The sequence below is a fragment of the Tiliqua scincoides genome, chromosome 10 (assembly GCF_035046505.1).
Source record: "Tiliqua scincoides isolate rTilSci1 chromosome 10, rTilSci1.hap2, whole genome shotgun sequence".
NCBI lineage: Eukaryota > Metazoa > Chordata > Lepidosauria > Squamata > Scincidae > Tiliqua > Tiliqua scincoides.
Genome location: NC_089830.1, coordinates 4,384,520 through 4,405,098, shown reverse-complemented (window position 1 = coordinate 4,405,098; position 20,579 = coordinate 4,384,520). Strand labels below are relative to the sequence as shown.

General features: G+C 50.7%; 1 protein-coding gene and 1 pseudogene across 4 annotated transcripts in view; one reads left to right on the top strand and one right to left on the bottom strand.

Moving 5' to 3' along the window:
• Positions 1-12,954: 12,954 nt before the first annotated feature.
• Positions 12,955-20,579, bottom strand: part of S100PBP (S100P binding protein) — a 15,809-nt gene continuing 8,184 nt past the window's right edge. For 3 of the 4 annotated variants that reach the window (XM_066638513.1, XM_066638512.1, XM_066638514.1), the window contains exons 4-5: positions 15,377-15,473; positions 12,955-13,318 (exon numbers count right to left, since the gene is read on the bottom strand). In XM_066638513.1, the coding sequence (XP_066494610.1) occupies positions 13,183-13,318; positions 15,377-15,473 (233 nt within the window). In that variant the 3' untranslated portion in view covers positions 12,955-13,182. Of the gene's footprint in view, positions 13,319-15,376; positions 15,474-19,253; positions 19,708-20,579 lie in introns of those variants that run through there. The other variant, XM_066638515.1, reaches the window with a different exon arrangement.
• LOC136661900 (5S ribosomal RNA) lies at positions 18,622-18,741 on the top strand (annotated as a pseudogene).

The window sequence follows — 20,579 nt, the reverse complement described above, 5'->3', positions numbered from 1 at the left end:
TCTCTCGCCCTTTCTCCCAGAGTTGGCCAGCAGAGAGGTGAAAGATGGTCAGTGCTCTTTGGAAGGAGGCTGACTCAGCTGCAGATGGCCGGCACAAGCTTCTTCACCTGCAAACCCCAGGCCATGTGGCTAAACGAGAGAAACTGCAAGGAGGAATAGACAGAGCTGTGAAGCGGGGGGTATTGTCCTGACACACTGCCTGAATACTCGACCAGGCCGTGCCGCACAGCCAGCAATGTCCGTGTGCGGGGAGGACTAGCAGGTCGTCCTTTACCCTAACTGTCTCCATCCTGTTCTTTGTTTCTTGGGAAACCTTCCATCTCATGTCTGATTTGCTTTCCTCTGGCAGCAGCAGTAGCAGGAGATGCCGGCATGGACCTCAGACATGGCTATCCCTTCTCTGGGAGAACACTCTGTCCTCTGCCCAGACCAGACCATGTCCTGGGACTGTAAATCCCATGCAAGTTTTGCCGTTTGTGTTTGTCACACAGACCTCTTAACTGCCAGCAACTCGCCTGGTTTCTCAAAAGAACAGAAGCACATCACCTTCTCCACCTGGGCTCTCAGGACTAGACTCACTGCATATTGTGGGTCATTCTGAGCAGTTGCAACCTCCTCCCACATTGAGTGTATTGTGTGTTGTTTTCCCTACTGGATAACCAACAGAGAATGCAAAAAAAAAAAAAAATACTCTCTCAAAATCCTCCAGTCTTAAGAACTGCAAGGACCAACTGCAACTGCAGACAAGGGTCGAAACATCCATCGTTTCGCCCTCGGAGTGTCATGGCTCCTTCTACACTATAACCTCATACCTGTTTTAGACCACCTTAACTGTCATGGCCTCTCCCAAAGAAACTTGGGAATTGTAGTTTGGTGAGGTGCTGAGCATGAGTACAGAAAATAAAATCAAGGAAGCCGCTGCTAGGTCTTCCTGAAGAGCCGTCTAGTTCAGCATCCACTTTTCAGCCATGGCCAGGAAGCTCACAAGCAGGGTGTTCAGACAGTGTCCTTCCCCCTCTGTTTGTCTCCAGCACCCAGTCCTCAGAGGTATCCTGCCTCTGCACATGGAGGCTTCACTAAAGGGGTCACGACCAATGGCCGTTGGCAGACCTGCCCTCCATGAATTTATCCAGACCTTTTCTAAGGCCATTTAGACTAGTGGCTGTCATGTAATACCATAAGTTCTTGGGGAATGAAGAAGTACTTTATTTTGCTTACACTGAACCAATCACTGGATACCCTCAGTTCTAGAATTATGAGAGAGGGTAGAGAATGCTTTGCTAGTGATGCCCACCCCCCCTTGCAGAACTACAATTCCCAGGGGTCCCTGGAGAGAGACAATGACTGTTAAACTAGTTGCAGCCTGTAGTGCAGACATGCCCTTATCAGACCCTTTCTTCGCAGTATTTTTCAATAGCTTCTTATATACCATCTGCCTGCTGTGGAGGGCCTGCCTGTTCGTGAGGCTGATAGTCTCAGCCAGCAAATTGGAGGGGGGGCCACCTGCAACCACCTGCCTGCTTCTGCCCTTTCTTTCTTACACCAAGGATTTGAAAAGAAGAGGGGGAACGGAGCAAAAGAGGAAGTGTGGAGGAGGGCAAGTGAAGAAGAGTCTGAGACACTCTAGCCCACCTCTCCTCTCCTCCCCATTTCCTCTTCTGCTCCATTCCCTTCTTTTTGAATCCAGAGAGTGGGAAGAGGAGTGGCAGCAACAGTAGCTGTGCAATGCCAGGTGAGCAACAGTGGCGTTTGATGCACTGCCTCGGACCAGGAAGACCTTGGGCTGATCCTGCCAGCGTGTGCCACACACACGACACCATCGCCAGTTAATCGCACGCAAGTGCCCACAAGTGTAATTCCAGTAACATTTCTTGCGCCAAAGATTCTCTGTCCCCAGAGGGTCAAACACCTTTCCATAGAGTAGCCCTGCACTAGTCTTGGGTGATTGCGATGCAAATGTTGTCCTCACAACTGTGTGAATGCAGGAAAGGCTTGGAGGCCAGGCCAGGCCCTAGACAGAGCTGGAACTCACTTGGGAAGAAAATCTCAAGCTGTTTGTCACTTAAATTTGCCTGTAAAAGTCAAAGCAAATTCAGTGTTTGGTTCAGGCCCCGTTATTAATGCTGCTGATTTTGTAACTGGTACAAAGAGCAGTCTTGGTATTTTTGGTGGTGGGTGGGAAGGCTTCTGTCAACTGAACATCATTGCCTTAAAGTGCCCGTCAACCAGGCTTCTTAGTCTGAAGCTTTTCTTTTCTTTTTTTTAACCTCTTAAACTGGACTTCTACAAAATCCGCCTGTGAGAAAAATATATTTTGTTCATTTAATGGTTCTCTGCCGGCACCACATTTTAATCTCATGACAACCAATGTGGTAGGTTGGGTTGAGGAGCTTCATGACAACCAATGTGGTAGATTGGCCTGAGAAGCTTGCCCTCCCCGCATCACCCGGTCAGCTTCCTGGATTTGCAGGTTTAAAATGACAGTTCCTGTATCCAAACACAACCTCGCTGTTGCACCACCAATCCTGCACGCCTGGCAAACCTATTCAGACACAAGTGCAGCAGGGGCAAAGGGGATATCCTTAAGGCATGGTCCCACCTCCCTTTCCTCACCTCTCCACACACTGATGGTGCATCTTTGTGTGTGGACAGGGTTCTCTGGGGCACACAGATTGCATGTTTGGTTTCAGATGAAAACTTATAGCAGTGTTTCTCAACCCCTGGTACAGGTACCACCAGTGGAACTTGAGATGGTGTCTGGTGGTACTCGTGAAACCCCTGCACCCCTGCAACACAAAAACAGCAATAGGAGGCTCAGCTTGGTGGGCAGAGCTCCAAAGCATGCTTTTCCATGCTTGAAAAAGCCCACACTGAGCCTCTTCCAGTGTTTATTGTATTGTGTCTGGCCTCCCAATCAGGAAGTAACTGGTGATGACATCATTACCAGTTACTGCTGCTGGTACTTCCAATAGGTGGACCATGTGAAGTGGCACAGTGGAGGACAAGCATTGAGCAACACTGCCTTGTAGCTCTGCCTCCAAATGCAGGTGGATAGTTGGGGTCTGATAGGGCAGGATCTTCAGCATAAGGCAGCTTTAGATTTCTTTCTCATCTCCATCGTCAATGTGCTCCATTGTGACGATGTGCCAGCTCTGCTCTCCACTCTCCAGTGTTCTAGCTCCGCACTCTCCTGCCCTCCACTCTTCCTCTTCCTCCCTGCCCCGCTTCACTTCCAGTTGAGGGAGCGGAAGGAGATGGAGGAGCCACGGAGGCAAGTACGGGGACAGGGGTGAATGCTTCCCACCAATCTCTTGTCTGAGGCTGCACTCTTGTGCAGATTTACCTAGAAGCAAGCCCCATTGGCTATAATGGGACTTACTTCTGAGTAGACATGCATAGGCTTGAGTTCTGAGGCAACTGTTTCAGTTGGCCTCATGGATGGGCCAGCCCTGCTGTGAGTGATGGTGTTTTGGAAGGCACAAATGGAGGAGGCCTATGATCATGCAGGGGAAAGACTGGCTCGTTGTGCTGCATTATTGGGCTGCCTTATTTATTCCCACTGCTGCCAGCAAGCCAGTCCACCTATGCTGGGGAAAGAGTTGGGTTTCTGATTGCTACTGAAGATGGCAGAGCCAGCCCCAGATGCCAGTTTCAACACCTGAGGCAGTGTGCCAAAGGCCACCCCCTTTCCTCCTTCTCTTGTTCCCTAGATTGCCAAAGGGCAGTGGAAGAATGAGTGCAGAGGAGAGTGGTGGGCTAGAGCGCCATAGGTGCCGAGGCAGCTCTTGAGCAGGAATAGGTGCTGGCATGACATGGCAGGCTGCTTCTTAAAGGGTTAGCCCCTTCCCCCTGCTCCAGTTGGAAAATTTGTGGCAAAATGAAGGGGGAGGGACCTGCTTTGGCACCTCCAGTGTTCTCCATACAAGGCCAGATCTTTGGGGTTTTCCAGACCGGTGCTTCTCAGACTTTTTCGCACCAGGACCCGATTATTAATACGAGAAGCTATCATGACCCACTAGACCCCAAAAAGAAGAGATATAGAATTAACTGGGGTCCTGTGCTCCCAAGGCTGCTAGAGACCTTACATATTGTGTGTGTGTGTGTGTGTGTGTGTGTGTAGACGTTTGCTTGACTCTCCCTAGAAATGGAGTTCAAAGACTGCTTCCCCCAGACCTTTATAGTCATTCCAGAGTACCCAGAAGGTTGAATTGGAGAGCCAGAAGTACAGTTCGGGACTTCCAGGTCAGACAAAAGGCTAAAACCAGGTTCACGCATGATCTATGGCAAACCAGTTACTAGACAAAATGGGAAAATGTGACATTTTAATTTGTGGTATGAGGTCATCCTGATACCACAGGATCCCTGAGTTTGGGAGGAGGTACAGAGAGTTGGGAGAGGTGGAGGAGAGCAGAGTGGCAGGCTAGAGTGTCTCTGCCACTCCAGGCCATCACTCTCCTCTTATCAGTGGTCACAGTATACACACGTGTGGTCAGAAGTAGCCCTCTATCCTGTCAGTTCTTGCCAGAAAGGCTACTTGGGAGGCAGGAAAAGGTTGTCTCCTGTAACAGCAGTGTGAGCAATAAACCACATTTTCAAATGTAGCAACAGGCTCAGCTCCTTTGCACGTCAACAAGAGGCTCTAAACAGAAGGCTGTTTGTGCCCAACCTGCTCAGGAAGGAACACCACATGTGTGAGCAGAGGAGGGGCGTGGTGGCAGGAAGCACCAGGCCAAGAAGACCTCCTGGTGCTTGAGGCCCATGCCAAATGGAACCACCCTTGTACCCTGTCACACCTTACTGTGCCATGTGCCCCTCCTAACCTGGCAGTGAAGCACCTACCTTGGCCATGGCTCCCGTCCTGCTCCCTGTGTTGAAAAGGAAGAGGGGCCAGAGGGCAGTGGGCATTGTGGTGAAGGGGCAAGTGGAGGGCTGGGGCATAAAAGATCCTCCTCTACTGATGAAGACCTGCTTGGAAGGGTGGACAGGTGATGTTCTCAGCTCCCAGGAAGACTGACACCAGCGCAAGAGGAGCCTACGACAACCTCCCTGACAGCCAGCACTCGGGTTGCGCACTGGATGAGGGCACAGCCTTCTCCAATGGCCTATATCATCAAGGCCACCCCCCCCAAGCTCTTGGTAGGGCCCAGCATGCTGTCGGAACTGGTAAGGGCATGGGGAGGTCCAGGACAGGGCTTCTCCCCCCCCAGAGCTCTCAGCACCTCCAGCATTGCTCCATCATGGGACACTATTATTATTATTCCATAGTTGGCAACCTTCAGTCTCGAAAGACTATGGTATCGCGCTCTTATTATTATTATTAACAGTATTTATATACCGCTTTTCAACTAAAAGTTCACAAAGCGGTTTACAGAGAAAAATCAAATAACTAAATGGCTCCCTGTCCCAAAAGGGCTCACAATCTAAAAAGATGCAAAAAGAACACCAGCAGACAGCCACTAGAACAGACAGTGCTGGGGTGAGGCGGGCCAGTTACTCTCCCCCTGCTAAAAAAAAGGAGCACCCACTTGAAAAGTGCCTCTTACCCAATTAGCAGGGGTTCACAATTAGCACTAGTCCACAGCGAGGACATCCCTGCCCTTCTCTGAACTCCTGGGGAATGTTTTGGAGGGAGAGATTTCTCGTGGTACACTGGGCTTTGGAATCAGGGCAAACATGGAAGGAGGCCGAAGTGCTGGGTGACTGGCAGGGTGCTGTGGCTGTTCATTCCCCTCTTTGCCAGTTAAGGAGACAATTGACAGGCCTCACCAAAAGGTCTCCATGGCCCCAGAGTTCGTGCTCCACACATCCATTGCTTTGGAGCACTCCTCGGGCAACCCTGGCACACCAGTGCCCCCACAGGACCTCTCGGTCACGCCAGCACTCTGCACACGGACAGACCTGGTGCTTCTCCCAAACCCCCCCCCCCCCCCGCAGGCCTGCCTAGGAGGATAGCTAAGGGGGCTAACTCAGGCAGTGGACTGATGAAAGGGGTTCAGCCTGTCCCCTCCTCCTATTGTATTTGAAAAGGAAGAGGATTAACAGGAAGTGTGGGGGAACCAGAGAGTTGTGGGCTAGAGCATCTCTATGCTCTACCCCTCCCCTCCTCTCCTAATCTGCTCTCCTTTCTGAATGCATGAAGTAGGTGGCTGACAGGTTGCTGTTGCCACACCTCTGGGTGGGTGGGTGGCATAATGTTTCAGGTGGTGAGAGGTCTTGCTTCAACTGGTGTGTAGGAAAGCTGTGGTGGCAAAACCAGAGGGTGGGTAGGAGAGAAAGAGAGAGACGAGCAGTTGCCTTAGAAGATGCAGGCACTATTTCACACACACTGGGGGCAAGCGTTTGTGTTCTATTGATGGGCTCTCATTAGATGGGGGAATTTGTTGGCAAGGTCCACTTGCAGCTTTCATGTTGCACGCGCGGACTGGCTTCCCACAAGCAGCAAAGGGAAGGAAGGGTGCGTGTGCGTGTGAGAGAGAGATCATTATCCTCCATAATTGCAGGCTTTAAAGCGAGCGGTAATAAATACAGGGTGTCCACAAAAATATTCCCTGATTTCACGAGGTTATGATATCTAAACTAATTCAAATATATTGATAAACATGTTGTGAACCGATTCCCTAACAACAGTTATTTCTGCCGTCTCAGAGAGGACAGTGTATGGCCCTTCCTTCTTTGAGGGAGGAACTGTTACTGGTCAATGTTACCTGGAGATGCTGACCAATTGGTTGTTTCCAGAACTAGCTGCTGAGGGCGATGACTACCTTTTCCAGCAAGATGGTGCTCTGTTGCACTGGCATCTCGCTGTCAGATTTCTCAATGAGCACCTGCCAAACAGATGGATTGGTTGTGCTGGATGAGATGATCAGGTGTTCTGCAAGTGGCCTGCGAGGTCACTGGACCTGTTTGACTTCTTTCTTTGGGGGAACGTGAAGAGCAGTTTACGTACCACCACTACCTGCAACCCTGGAGGAGCTGAAAATTTCGATCACTGAAGCAGTTTTAATGATAACTCCAGATATGCTGCAGAGCGTCTGCACCGAACAGGACTATTGCATCGACGTTTGCCGAGCAACCAGAGGGGCGCACATTGAGTGTCTTTAATGCTACCCTATGCCACATGAAACTGAATGAAATCCTGTATCTGAAGCTACTAACTGTGAAAGATTATTACAATCAAGTTGCATGTTATACCTGTTTGAAATCAGGGAGTGTTATTGTGGACACCCTGTACTATTGGTGAGAGAGAGAAAAAAAAACAAATAAAGGCTGAAAGCAATTCCATGGTTCACAGAGAGGAATTTTAGGCTATCAAAAACAGCCATAGAATCTCTGAAGAGAGACCTTCAAAGGCACAGTGAGCTGCAGGAGGCTTGCAAGGATACGCAGGATGAGCAAATGAGAAATTGGGCCAGGGGGTGGGACTGGGGTGACCATTTCAGAGAAGCATGAGATCCCAGGTGAGACAGCCGGGATGCAAACCACTGCTGCCTAATAAGCTGAGAAAGACCATGATCAGGACCAATGGCTAGACCACAGACTTGGTTCTGATGGGATATGGGGACCAGCCTCGCGTCTGCCTACAGAAATTGCAATTCCTTCTTCTCGAGATGGTGTTCCTGCAGTGCGTCACAAGGACACCCAACGTGGTCGCCACAAACGGCAGTGGGGTCCATCGGTCCAATTCTACTATTCCTCTTCCCGCCTCATTGGATTTTAAACGAGGGGAATGGAGTAGAAGAGGAAGTGGGGAGGAGAGCGGTACATAAGAACAGCCCCACTGGATCAGGCCATAGGCCCATCTAGTCCAGCTTCCTGTATCTCACAGCGGCCCACCAAATGCCCCAGGGAGCACACCTGATAACAAGAGACCTCATCCTGGTGCCCTCCCTTGCATCTGGCATTCTGACATAGCCCATTTCTAAAATCAGGAGGTCGCACATACACATTATGGCTTGTAACCCGTAACGGATTTTTCCTCCAGAAACTTGTCCAATCCCCTTTTAAAGGCGCCCAGGCCAGTCGCCATCACCACATCCTGTGGCAAGGAGTTCCACAGACCAACCACACGCCGAGTCAAGAAATATTTTCTTTTGTCTGTTCTAAGTCTCCCAACACTCAATTTTAGTGGATGTCCCCTGGTTCTGGTGTTATGTGACAGTGTAAAGAGCATCTCTCTGTCCAGTCCTCTAGCCCACCGCTCTCCTCTCCTATTCTATTCTTCCCCCCCCCCCTTTGAAGCCAGTGAGCAGGACAAAGAGGAGGAACACAGCCAGGCAAGATTTGAGAGCATTTGATGTGCCACCTCTGATGAGCCCGTGCCCTGTGTTCTCACTGGATGGTGCCATCTTCCCTTTGGAAGTTTTCTTTCTCCCTTGGATGGCTGCCAACATTTCAGTGCTTGAGAAGTCTAGGGTGGAATTCCATAATTAGATAACCTTCAAGGTGGGAAAAATCAGGATTTCAATACAGTGATTTTCCATTGCAACCCTAGTTTTGAGGCCAATGCCTACCTTAGAAATAGCTACTGAAATGCAGGTTTATGAGTTTGTGCAAACCAAGTAGGTAGAGGGAACTCATGCAAGGCCAGACCAGTGACTTCTACAGGCATGAATTTCTCTCTTCCAGTTAGCACTCCACCTCCTCCTCTTAAGTTCCACATTTTTGCAAACCAGAATTAATTTCAACCCTGGCAAGCTACGTTCCATAGCAGAGTACAGTCCCTCCACCCCATTGACTGCCAGCACCTTCAAGGGATTCACAGGGTCCACACGCAGTCCATTTATTCCCACTCACTTTAAAGCCAGCAGTTATAAAGGATCTCTCTCTCTCTCACACACACACACCCCCACCCCCCTTTGCTGCTTCTGGGATGCCTGAGGCAGCCAAAAATCAGGATCAAGGCTTGTTCTGTGGTGAGGCAAACACACTTTGCCAAGAGTGCTTCAGTCTGCTAGTAGATGCTCCACACATTTCCAGGTCAAGATCAATGCAGACTCCAATTCTGAAGAGGTTCCCCATACCACATACACACCACACACACACACACCCCTTTCTGCCCCAGTGCATAATTAAACCCACAAAAATAACTAAGTAGCTTCACAGATGGGGTTGGTTGGCAACCTTCAGTCTCGAAAGACTATGGTATAAGCCTAGAGCACCCGGTATTCCCAGGCAGTCTCCCATCCAAGTACTAACCAGGTCTGACCCTGCTTAGCTTCCAAGATCAGACAAGATCAGGCATGTGCAGGGTAACAGTAGATGGGGTGCAGTCAGTAGAAACTAATGCAGTAGAAACTAAATTTTTGGAAGGCAATTATGTTTGGGCAATTGCTCTACAAAAATATTAAGGATTTTTTTAAAAACTTTCATCAGAAAAACCTTAGTTATTGGATACCATTCAGCACCATTTTTTTGCTCCCTTTTCTCCCTTAAAAGGTCAAAAATGAGCTCCTGCACCAATTTAGCCCAAGATCTCCTGAGCAGGGTACCATTCACCAAATAATCACACAGGGAAGCTGTTCTAAGCACAAAAACACTGTGTGGCTTTCCTTTTCATACCGCTCAATCAGGATGCAATTTTGTGCTGTGCTTTAAAAAGCCACAACCAGAAGCTGCACTGTAATGCTGGAGGTGGAAAAAGCCATACAAACCCCCCCCCCCCCGCACATTCCCATGCATTTCAAAGAGGCTTGCGCAAGAGGGCCAGACCTGTTCCCTCTCCACAGCCACTAATAGCATCCAACCTCTCCCACCAGACTTGGAACATAAAAGACCCCTCAGGGTTTTTTTTATTTTGAAGAATTGTTCCTTCAAAGCATCAGAGCCGAGCAAACCTTTCACTGGAGCCACATATTATTATGATCTCTGCAGGCAATGACTTCACGGGAGGGGGGATGTGAAGAGAGAGAGGCTGGCCACAAAGAGATGTGCATGTCTCACGCCGAGGTCATTGTGCTCTGCCACGAATCAAGCTGCAGCCCAAAAAGACCTCAGAACAGCAGGCACACGTTGTGGGAGCTGTTTTCTAAAAGGGAATTAAATTTTCAGCCTGTGGAAGAGTGAGGGGGCTGCAATGAGATGCGTGAGCTCAGGGGCCTGTGCGCCAGATGGCCCAGCTGTACAGCGGAGATGCTCCGGCTTTCCTCTCTGGGTGCAAATTCACGATGCCAGAGGTGAAGGAGGCAGTGCCCACCTCCCCTTCCATGCAGGCAGCTTTTGGTGCCTGTTGAAACTTGGGCCCAACCCAGGTAAAGCAATGGCAGGCCACAGGAGCTGGTGCGGCCATTGGTTTATGGTGGGATGGGAAAGGCTCCCCACACAGGCACTGGAATCTTCTCCAGGCTTCTGGTTTTTTCAAGGACTTGCTCAGCAAATTAAGATTCATTCGCTGCTTAAAGGCAGCAGGAAAGAGTTCAGGGAGAAGCAAAGAATGTGTAGAAAGGTGGGTATGTTTCCCTGTCCCTTCTCATTTCCACAGGAGAGGAATGGCAGAGATGGGTGAAGCTTGGCAACTCCTGCCAAACTGCTACCTGAGGCATCCGCTTCAGTCAGCGTCCTGGAAGGGCCAACCTGAGGGCCTTCTGTTCCCAGCCCCCCCCCTTCTGACTTTCTTAAGCAGGTTACTGATTGGACTCAGGAGTAGCAAGCCATATTGCATTCGCCCTCTCCTGCCAAAGCTTCTTCAGGCTGAGCAAATCCGAAGGCAATTTACAGGCCTTGAAGAGCCTGAATGGTTAGACAGAGGAGCTTGGATTTGGTTTGACTGTTCTGCCTGGATTCCCGCCCAGCAGTCTTATGCTAAAAGCTTCAGAACTCAACTCTCCATGCAGAGGATGCAGGACTGCAAACCGGACCCAGGCTCAAGGAGCTGCAATTCTAGCTGGCTTCTCTAGACTCCACGTGGAGCAGTTTGGCAGTCAAGGAAGTCAACTTGGCTGTCTGACCCCAGACAGAAGGGCTTGACTGGGCAGCCTACCAAGCCAGGCTACTTCCTCCTCTGCCCAGCTGTGGGTCCTGGAAGTTATGGTTGCCAGGAGACTAGCAGTGGGAGCTGGGAAAACCCCACGTCCAGCAGCCATGAAAGAACTTGGCTGCTTTGAGGAAGCAGTTCAGGTTTCCCACATTCTGCAGAATCAGCTGACGCACATTAAATCTTCAGGGAGCTTTACCCAGATGTAGCCTGGAGATGTTGAGAGTGAGCAAGTGCTGGAAGAGCAGCCTTCATTTATCTGTGCAGACCAAAGCGTGGGGAGGGAGCTACCTTCAGTGAGAAGAGCATCACAGCAAGCAGCTCCTTCATCTCCCACTCTAAGTGGAAAAATGCCACCAGTGGATCACTCCAAAGCCACGGAAAGCCCTAGAGGGAAGTCAGCTAATAACATTTTGCATTTATCACACCATCTTCTGAATAGCAGAAGACACCTGGGTGAAAGCTCCATCCACAGACCCTCCCCATTCCAATCTGACCAATTTTTAGAGGCAGCTCAGGGCCGCCACAGCAGCCGCTACCCAGCATTTCCATAATTCCAGCCACGCGTGCCCGTGAAGCACTTCCACACATTATGAGCCTCTCTCCAAAATCAATTTCATTCAATGGCTCTGAATGCCAAGGCTTTTCAAAAGGGTGAATCATTTCTCTAAGACCCACAATATGCAGCACAGAAGGAGAAAGAGTGCTGACGGGGCAGGACTCCGGGTGGTTCCATTTCAGCCTGCCGGTGTGGGAGCCATGCTCAAACTAAAGAGAAGAAAATCCAACATACATCCTGAATGCAATAAATGAGGGAGAGGTCTGCATTAAACCTCCAAGGTCTGCATTTGCTACATGCAGTGAGTTGTTCTTTTGCATGGAGGTTTAAAAATACAATTATCCCCCACCTTTCTCTTGTCATACAAAGTTAAAAACATCTGCCGTTATTTTTCGCTCTATAAGACGCACCTGACCATAAGACGCACCTAGTTTTTAGAGGAGGAAAACAGGAAAAAAAATATTCTAAACCAAATAGTGTAGTAAAATATGTCTCTCCGCTGCTCTGTTTCCATGCTCCTTAGCATATTTTACTACCTCTAGTTTAAAAGGAATTTTATATGCTAGCCTTTTCTGCTTTATCATCCTTGCACTGGTAGAATGAGGTACTGTAGTATTTTTCTGCAAGTGCACTGTCACTAAGCGATGAACATTTGCATTACCATTAAGCGCCGGCATTTGCATTACAATTTGCATTACCTTTGCAGTTGCATTTGCATTTGCATTACCATTGAGCTTAGGCAGGACCCTGGTCAGGGGCAGAAGCACCTGCCAAGGAGGCTCTGCTGCCCTGAGAACGCCTGCAGCTTTGCAGTATTCGCTCCATAAGACGCACACACTTCCCTCCCCCCACTTTTTTGGGGGGAAAAAGTGCGTCTTATGGAGCAAAAAATACGGTAATACCAAAGTCAAGAGTTAAGCAAAACAATAAATTTAAAAGCAGCGAGAAGGGTCAAAGGAAAACACACAGGGTAGCACACAAAAATTCAGAGAAGACCCACTGAAACAAAGAGTCTTCTCTGAAACTCGCAGACACAACTCATGAGGGGAGCCCCCAGGGAAGGGAACACTCTTGAGATAAAACCCCCAGCCCGAAGCAGAACAGTCCAAAATCTGACCACCTCATGTTGAAAATACGAAGTCACGCAGGCTCCCTCCATCACTCTTTGCCCTCAAGGACCTCCAGCTGAATATGCAAATAGCCTCCTTTGCAAAGCACTATGTCAGAGGGGACATTAAACCTTTGCTTGCAGTACTGGACCAGGGGTGGCTGTTCCAAAAATGCATGTTATCACTTAATGTTGCAGCTATCAAAAGATGAGCGCACATGCCTGACCTCATCTCCAGACTTCTAAGACAAGGCAGAAATGCAACTGGTCTGGACAGGTGGCCAACCAGGGCGGGAAAAGTAATGAAAGGATCATACATTATGAGATATTTAAAAGACACAAACATTTATAAAACATGGGATGGTGCGATGTTGACTTCAATGCTCCAAAAATAGATAAGCATCACAGAGATCAAAGATAAAGTGAAAAAGTGTTAAACTGGCATTAACTTATTTAAAAAAAAATTCTCCATAGGCCGAATGGTCAGCAGTGAAACATCTTCTAAAGTGCAGATAGAGACAGCAGCAGCCACAGCCCTGCCTCCTTCTAGAGGCTGGGGATGGGGCTGCGCTCGAAGCGGTCGGGGATGTCTGCAAATGGAGGGCGGTCGCGCTGGTTCCTGACCACCCACTGGCTAAGGGTGCACCGCTGGGTCGGTCTGTTCGCACGTTCAGCATAGTTCCTACATCAGGGCAGGGGAGGAGGGAGGGAAAGACAACAAGGCTTAATGTCAAGTGCAGCGACAGAAACAGGTGCAAAGGCCCACAGAAACAGGTCCATTTCCCAAACCCACCTGCTCTTCAGAAGATGACACAGCATTTGCTGAGCATGGAAAGCATGTCACATGTATAATCTTGATGCAATACAAGAATCCTGTAAGACAACTGAGTGTTTTTGTCCCCGTATTACAGATGGGGAAAGCGCAAGCTGAAGCCACTCAGTGAGTCTGTGGCTGAGGCGAGATCTGAACCAGAGACATTCTCATTCGTAGCTCAAACTTTCAGGCTGCACACACACCTTGGAATAAGGGGTGTTAAACCCAACAGGGCTTACTCCTGGGTAGACCTGCAAAGGACTGCACTGCTAGACACTATGCCACACTAACTTCCTCCTCCTCCTCCTCTGTCTTGCAGATGTCGACTGAGGAGCATCTGGTCTAATGCTCTGCATCTAACTGTGGTCAGTCCGGTGTCATGGTCAGCTCTCAAAGCTGGGTATAAAGGCAATGGCACACTCTTGCTTTCCCAATCCCAGCACCCTATACTTACGAGGTATGCCGCCATTAGGCCTGGAGGATCCACTTAGCGACTGTGACAGATCAGCCTCGATAGAGCTCTTCTCCTTCACAAGTTTGCCTTATCCTGTTTGAAAGCCCACCTGAATGAGTGGCCATCAGCCCCATGTCTCATGGAAGTTTATTCTGTAGTCAGTCTGCAGATCCTGGGATTTTGATGTGAGCAGCAATAAATCTATCTTGGACTCTGATCAAGGTCTAGAACCCACTGCTAAATTTCTGCCTGTGTGTTTTTGCTTTTCTATGCTGGGGAGGTTTTCTCTGCGGAGGCTCCCGGAGCTCCCAGTAGGGTTCTTCCTGCATGACAGTCCAGCTCTCCTAAGCCAAGGCCAGGACTTCTGGGCAGCATCTCCTGATCTGGATGGCTGGCTTCCCCCATCCCTGGTCCTTGGGCACGTCAAGGAAGGGTGCTGCCTTGTTAGGGAAAGCAAGAAAGCATTCTGGAGAGACTCAAGGCCCACAAGCAGGAACCCAGCAAAGAGTGCAGGTGGCACAGGCAGGAGGGCAGCCCTCTGTTGAAACACTTCCTGGCAAGGAAGACCCACGTAGCCGTGCCCAGCAGAGCTACAGGGAGGAAAAGCTCCAGGAACCCCAGGACCTGTTTGTAGCTTCCAGGCAATAAACCCACATCCCTTCCAAAACTGTGGGGGAAGGTGAAGGCTTAGGGGTCCCAGGGCCAGTCCCTCTAGGAGGTCAATTGAGGTGGTGTGCTATCTGGTGTGCTCCCTGGGGCATTTGGTGGGCCACTGTGAGATACAGGAAGCTGGACTAGATGGGCCTGTGGCCTGATCCAGTGGGGCTGTTCTTATGTTCTTAACTACAATTCCCAGGAAGCCTTGCAGGTCTCTTGTTATCTGGTGTGCTCCCTGGGGCATTTGGTGGGGCCATTGTGAGATACAGGAAGCTGGACTAGATGGGCCTGTGGCCTGATCCAGTGGGGCTGTTCTTATGTTCTTAACTACAATTCCCAGGAAGCCTTGCAGGTCTCTTGTGATCTGGTGTGCTCCCTGGGGCATTTGGTGGGCCGCTGTGAGATACAGGAAGCTGGACTAGAAGGGCCTAGGGCCTGATCCAGTGGGGCTGTTCTTATGTTCTTATGGTCTCTTTAGGTCATGGGTGGGCGGAGGATACCCACCTCCACCGACCGACGCTGCCACTCTCCTCTATTCCACCACTTCATTTTCAAGCCCCATGTTAGGGGAAGAGCAGTGAGTGAAATGGGTGCTCCACTGGGGGGAAGAGACGGGTCACATTTGTTGCAGTGCTATAGGTCCTGTGAGTGCTATAGGGCCTGGACTGCCCCAAATCTTCCCCAAATTTATTAAAGGGCCTCTTCCTCTCATTTCAGGCACACTCAAGAAGGTGAAAAGCATCCTGAACAATGCCATGGCTAAGGCAGGAAGTGCACCCCCAGGACTCGGCCCGCTCAAGATGGCAACACCATACCTCATTGTCAGGTCTGCCGGGTGCCTGAATTCATGTCCCTGGGAGTGTCTCTCGGAGCTGACTCTCTGCATCAGTGCATGCAGCTCGTTGACAGGACCTGCAAGTTGGCAGAAGGAGGTGTTACTCGGGAGGCCACACAACAGAGGGTGCGAGTTGCAGGGAAGATGGAGGCAGAGAACTGCCTCTCTCAGCCTCAGGTCCCACCTGTTAGTAGTCGGTCATTATTTGGTGTCAGGCATTGCACAGAACACTTGCAAACCCGTGAGTCTCAACAAGGACATTTGCATCTTTAACTGATAAATGCTGCAGTAGTTTTGGATGTGTAAATTACATATTCTTGGGTACTTAAACCTGTGGCACAATCCTTGGTCCTCACAGTCTGTGCCGTAACTTGCAACCCAGTATAACTGCAAGTGCTTCCCAGCCTCCCTTTTGCTCCTTTCCTTCTGTTGCAGCCTTGCGTAGATGCTCTGACTGCCAGCTACGTGGAACAAGGACCTGGCCTCTCATTCTGTGTATGTACGTACATAGAGACACACTTTTCAAGTGCATCTTTTGGAAAGGCACTTCTAAAGGAAGAACCATACAGCTCCAGGTGGAGAGGAGATGGAGGCACAACTGTCTCCACAAGACTAGGAGCAGCAGGAAGGGGAGGACTCAGCCAGATCTCAGCAGAACAGGGGATGCAAGAAGGGGCCCAGGTGGTAACCATCTGGGCCCCGTTTTGGCCGGTTCCAACGTTCAGAGCTGAGAACAACCTGGGGGCCACTCACCCAAACACCCTGTCGCCCTGCAGGCACCAGGAACGGTTCTCATTCTTCTGCAACCCTCACAACATGATGGGGCGAGACTGCAGGGTCTGAAAGGGATTTTTTCAGACCTTCCTACAACCCTCCCCACCCGTGATGATAGAACCTACATTCAGCTTCATCACTGGGAAGTCGGCAAAGCTGGAGTCCTCACAGCCATCTCCTGTTTGCAGCTGGGTTGCTAGGATGGCTAACACAGTTGCCTTTTACTGGAAGTGAACTACTCCACCACCCCCGCCCCCAAATGATGGCAAATATCACTGCAGCAGGGCCCCAACCTGAAGACTGCCACAAGTGCTACCTGGGTAGCAGAAGTCTGAAGCTCAATTATGCCGCTAATGGCCTGGGTTTCCTGAGCAGGTGTTTCAGTGGGAAGAGGCTGAGAGGGGAACAAGGCTATCTCCAGCCCAGGCAAACTGCTCCATGAAGCAAGCCCAGTCTTGGCTAGGGCTGCCGACCATGTTCCCTGGCAGTGCGCAGAAGCAGGGGATGCCCTCGGGAGTGCTGGCTCAGAGATGTGCGCAGTGGGAATCTGGTTCCCTGCTATAAGCAGAGATGCACAAATGGCATCTTAATTTTACATCTGCTGGCACCTTGAGAGGCCGTGTACACTTGTGGTCAAAGTGCCCCTGCAGAAAGCCAGCAGGTGCCTGCAACAGATTCTGACAATGACAGGATCCCAGGACACGATGAGAGAAAGGGGGCCACTGGCGTACCCTCTTGTCTGCGGGAGTCCAAAGGAGCTCCAGAGCCACGACATGCAGGGAACTCCAGCCAAACAGAGCTGCGCACAAACCACAGAACACAACCCAGGCCCATGTCGCCTCGCCGAAGCTGCTGCCTCTTTTCCCTAGTGCTCTGGCGCCACCTGTCAGTTAGAAGCAGGAAGGACAGAAGCCACAAGCACAGCACCCTTCCTGGAACAAGGCAAAGCTTGGTAGCCACAGCCTGACTTGTCTTGAGCCACTCGCCACCGGCAGCCTGGAACCTGCAGATGGACAAGTACCTGCAGCAGGACCTGCGTCCTCTTCTAAAACCTTTTCCACCACATCTGTTGGCAGTGCCTGGAAGGCCCGTTTTCCCTCGAGAATGTGCCGGGACATTCCCCGCCAGCTCAGAGGGTCACCTCCTGGCACACTCTGGAGAAGGGAAAGGATACATGCCAGCAGCCCCCTCCTCTGAGGACGCCCGCAGGACCCCAAGCACTGGCAAAACCGCAGCAGTGCATGGGGACACGATGCAGTAACAAACGCTTTCAAAACAGACTCCGGCAGGAGCAACACTCAGCACTGCAGCACCAAGGAGGCTGCCACTGTCTGGCGGGAGAAGTTTGAAAGAAAAGGGAAAGGCCTGTTTGGCAGCCCAGACAAGGGCAAGCAGCTTCAGTGGTTGTGGGCAGGGGGGGTCACTGACAATGCGGCCAGTGCATGCATTGTCCTCTGAAGGCCATTGCCCCAGCTCCCCTCAACCAAGCGCACACGTCACCCAAGAACTGCAAGAACCACCCTCTGACCATTTGCACACCAGTGTTTCAGAGCCTCTGGTTTGCATCCCTGATGCTGCCTCAGACAAGCAGGAAGCCATTCTAAGCAGGGCATGCACATTCACGTGGCTTTATTAGGAACTGGCCTGACTACTGAGACGTGCAAGGATGCGTGATGTTAGCAAACAGGCTTAGAAACTAGAAGCATACAGTCGTTTCTGCATTAGACGTGCCAGGCTCACACCTGTGGCGGACAGGACAAATCTCAGAGGCTGTGAAGCCCTCGCTCCACTGCAAGAGCCCTGTTGCCTTGGATCGCCAGGGCTGCTTCAGGAAGTGCTCTCAGATGCGCATGCCAGCCGACCAGAGTGAGGAGCTGCAGGAGAAACTGGGGCGGCTTGTGAGGCAGCTGCAGCCCATGAGAGGCATCAATATCTGGCTGCTTCAGGGGCCACTGCCTGAGAGGTCTGCTAGGGCCAGAGACTAAGCGGCAGAGCGGTGGCTGGACAGGGACATCTGACCTGGCCTTTCCCTCCTTTCTCGATCTCCATGTGGGTGCAGGCACATACCTGCGTAGTGGGGATCTTGTTTCCTGCATCGGATGTTGATAAGAGTCCAAAAAAGCTGCTACTGAAAATAACTTGCTAGCCTTCACGGTGCTACCAGACTCTTCGTTGTTTCTGTGGCAAAAAATGAAATGCAGCTGCCCTTCTGGAGGGGGACAGTCCAGGACCAGCCCCCCGCTCTCGTCTCCCAGATCTAGCCTGCTGCTCCCCATATTAGCCACAAAGTTTGAGCCTGTCCTGGCTGGAGTGTGCTATGAAGGCACAGGCATCCCTGGAGTCACCCTGCCTTGTGTCCCAAGTGACCTTCCCAGCAGGAACCACAAGTTGCCTCCCTCACAATCAGGTAGTGAATGCTGACTGGCTCCATTATTCTCTTGCGATAAACAAGCTGGCAGCAACTGTTACCCTGCACATGCTGGATCTTGTCTGATCTCGGAAGCTAAGCAGGGTCAGGCCTGGTTAGTACTTGGATGGGAGACCGCCTGGGAATACCGGGTGCTGTAGGCTTATACCATAGTCTTTCAAGACTGAAGGTTGCCAACCAAACAAGCTGGGCCCTGGACTCTTCCGAAGTGGCAGTTCCCTCCCCAGGCACAATCTATTCGCCAGTTCATTCCTGAAGCCCCTTAGATCAGACAGGGGTCAGCAAACCCAGAGCCACTCCTTGCTCATTACTGAAGCCTTAACTTGCAAGCCCTCACTTAGCTCCCCCCTTTCTCAGAGAGTCCACAAAACCTTCAAGAAGAGACCTTGGGCCCAAAAGGCAAGAGTCACATCCCTCATTTGATGTTCGCCTTCCTTCTGTGGAACTCCTTTGGAACTCCAGGCTCTTGGTTTGGCTATTTGGGCAGACCCTTCAGCTGTCCTTCTGGGTGTGCCAGGGCAACCTGATATTGTCATGAGCTGTTTTGTCTTCCTCATTAGCTTTTTTCTACGGATGCTTCCCCCCAGATTGCTCAAAGTTATCCATAGCTTGGAAATTGGGTGCTATTCCTTTTGTCCAGCAAATTTACTTCTATATCATCTTTTTAGTCCTGCTATTAATTTTCTCAATCGGTTTGGTACAGGGAATAGAGCAGACTCTGAGGTCCATTGTAAACCCCTCCCATGGTCCCAGCTGGTGAAGGGCGTGCTCTGCAACCAACAGCCACAAGAGCCTTAGAAATGCAAGCTTGATAACATGTGCAAATGTGCAGCATATGTCAGCAAAGCAAGCCTGTGGGTGAAGTCGTTGCCTAGAGAAACAAACCTGCAGGGCGGATCACTACTCTTCTCCCTGTATTGCAGGTAGGGATTCAGGCGGAGAGAGAGTGGCTTCCCTACAGCTGCCTCAGTGAGGACTCACAGCAGAGGCAAGATCTGAACTTGGGAAATTATGAGTTGCAGTTCCATCTCTGAGCTCCTCTGCTACACTGGCTCTCAGGAGGAAAACAGCCCCATCACTCTCAGGGAGGTAGGAGGACGGACCTGCAGCTGATAACCAGAGAAAGAATGTGATGCCCCCACAACCAACATCACTGGAAACCTTGAACAAGAAAGGCCTGGAGCCAAGCAAGGGGGGGAGGTGGGTTAGCCATAACTCTAAGCAGCCAGCAAAGCTGCAGATAAGCGGTTTGATGTAAAGGCCACAGATTCCTCCAGGGAGACTGTGGTTCAGGTGGGGGAGGGGAGGGAACTCCAAGTGACTAAGGGCATCACCCATGGGGTAGTTCTCTTACTCAAAGCCTTACTTGAGGTAGGGGCCATACAAACAACACACAGCACTGCCTGGGGGCCGAGTTATGCCACAGGTCTCCTGAAGTGCAGGGCTGTGTGCTCGCACACAGCAGCCATTCACCAGAGCACCAGGCAGAGGCCTTTCCACGAGTCAGAGCACAAACAAAACTCTGCCACCAGAGGGATCAAGACAGAGATCACACACCTGATGGACACCCGAGTGCATGCAGTTGAAAACCGTTCTGGATTTATTTTGCACTGCCTCTAGTCACAAAACTCTAGTTGCCCAACTTTGTGCACTGTCACTTTCTCCCTTCAACACACTGGTCTATATTTTAAAAGCATCCTGCCTGTCTGGCAAAAGACACAAGCTGACAGCTCACTGCCTCCAACAGTCTCCTTGAGCCAAGAGCTTGGAACATGCCAACGGCTTGGAACACGTGTGTACGGGGAAGGGATGTGAGAGGCCACTGAGTAGTTTGGCACCCTTTTCTCCCCTCCAGCATCCAGTGTTGAGGGATGCCTTCACTGAGTGGGCTGTCCACAGGCTGGTGGAGAAGGTTGAGGTGGAGTCTCCAAATCCATCTCTGGCACCCTTCGATTTGCCCCTCCAGAAGTCAGCCTGGACA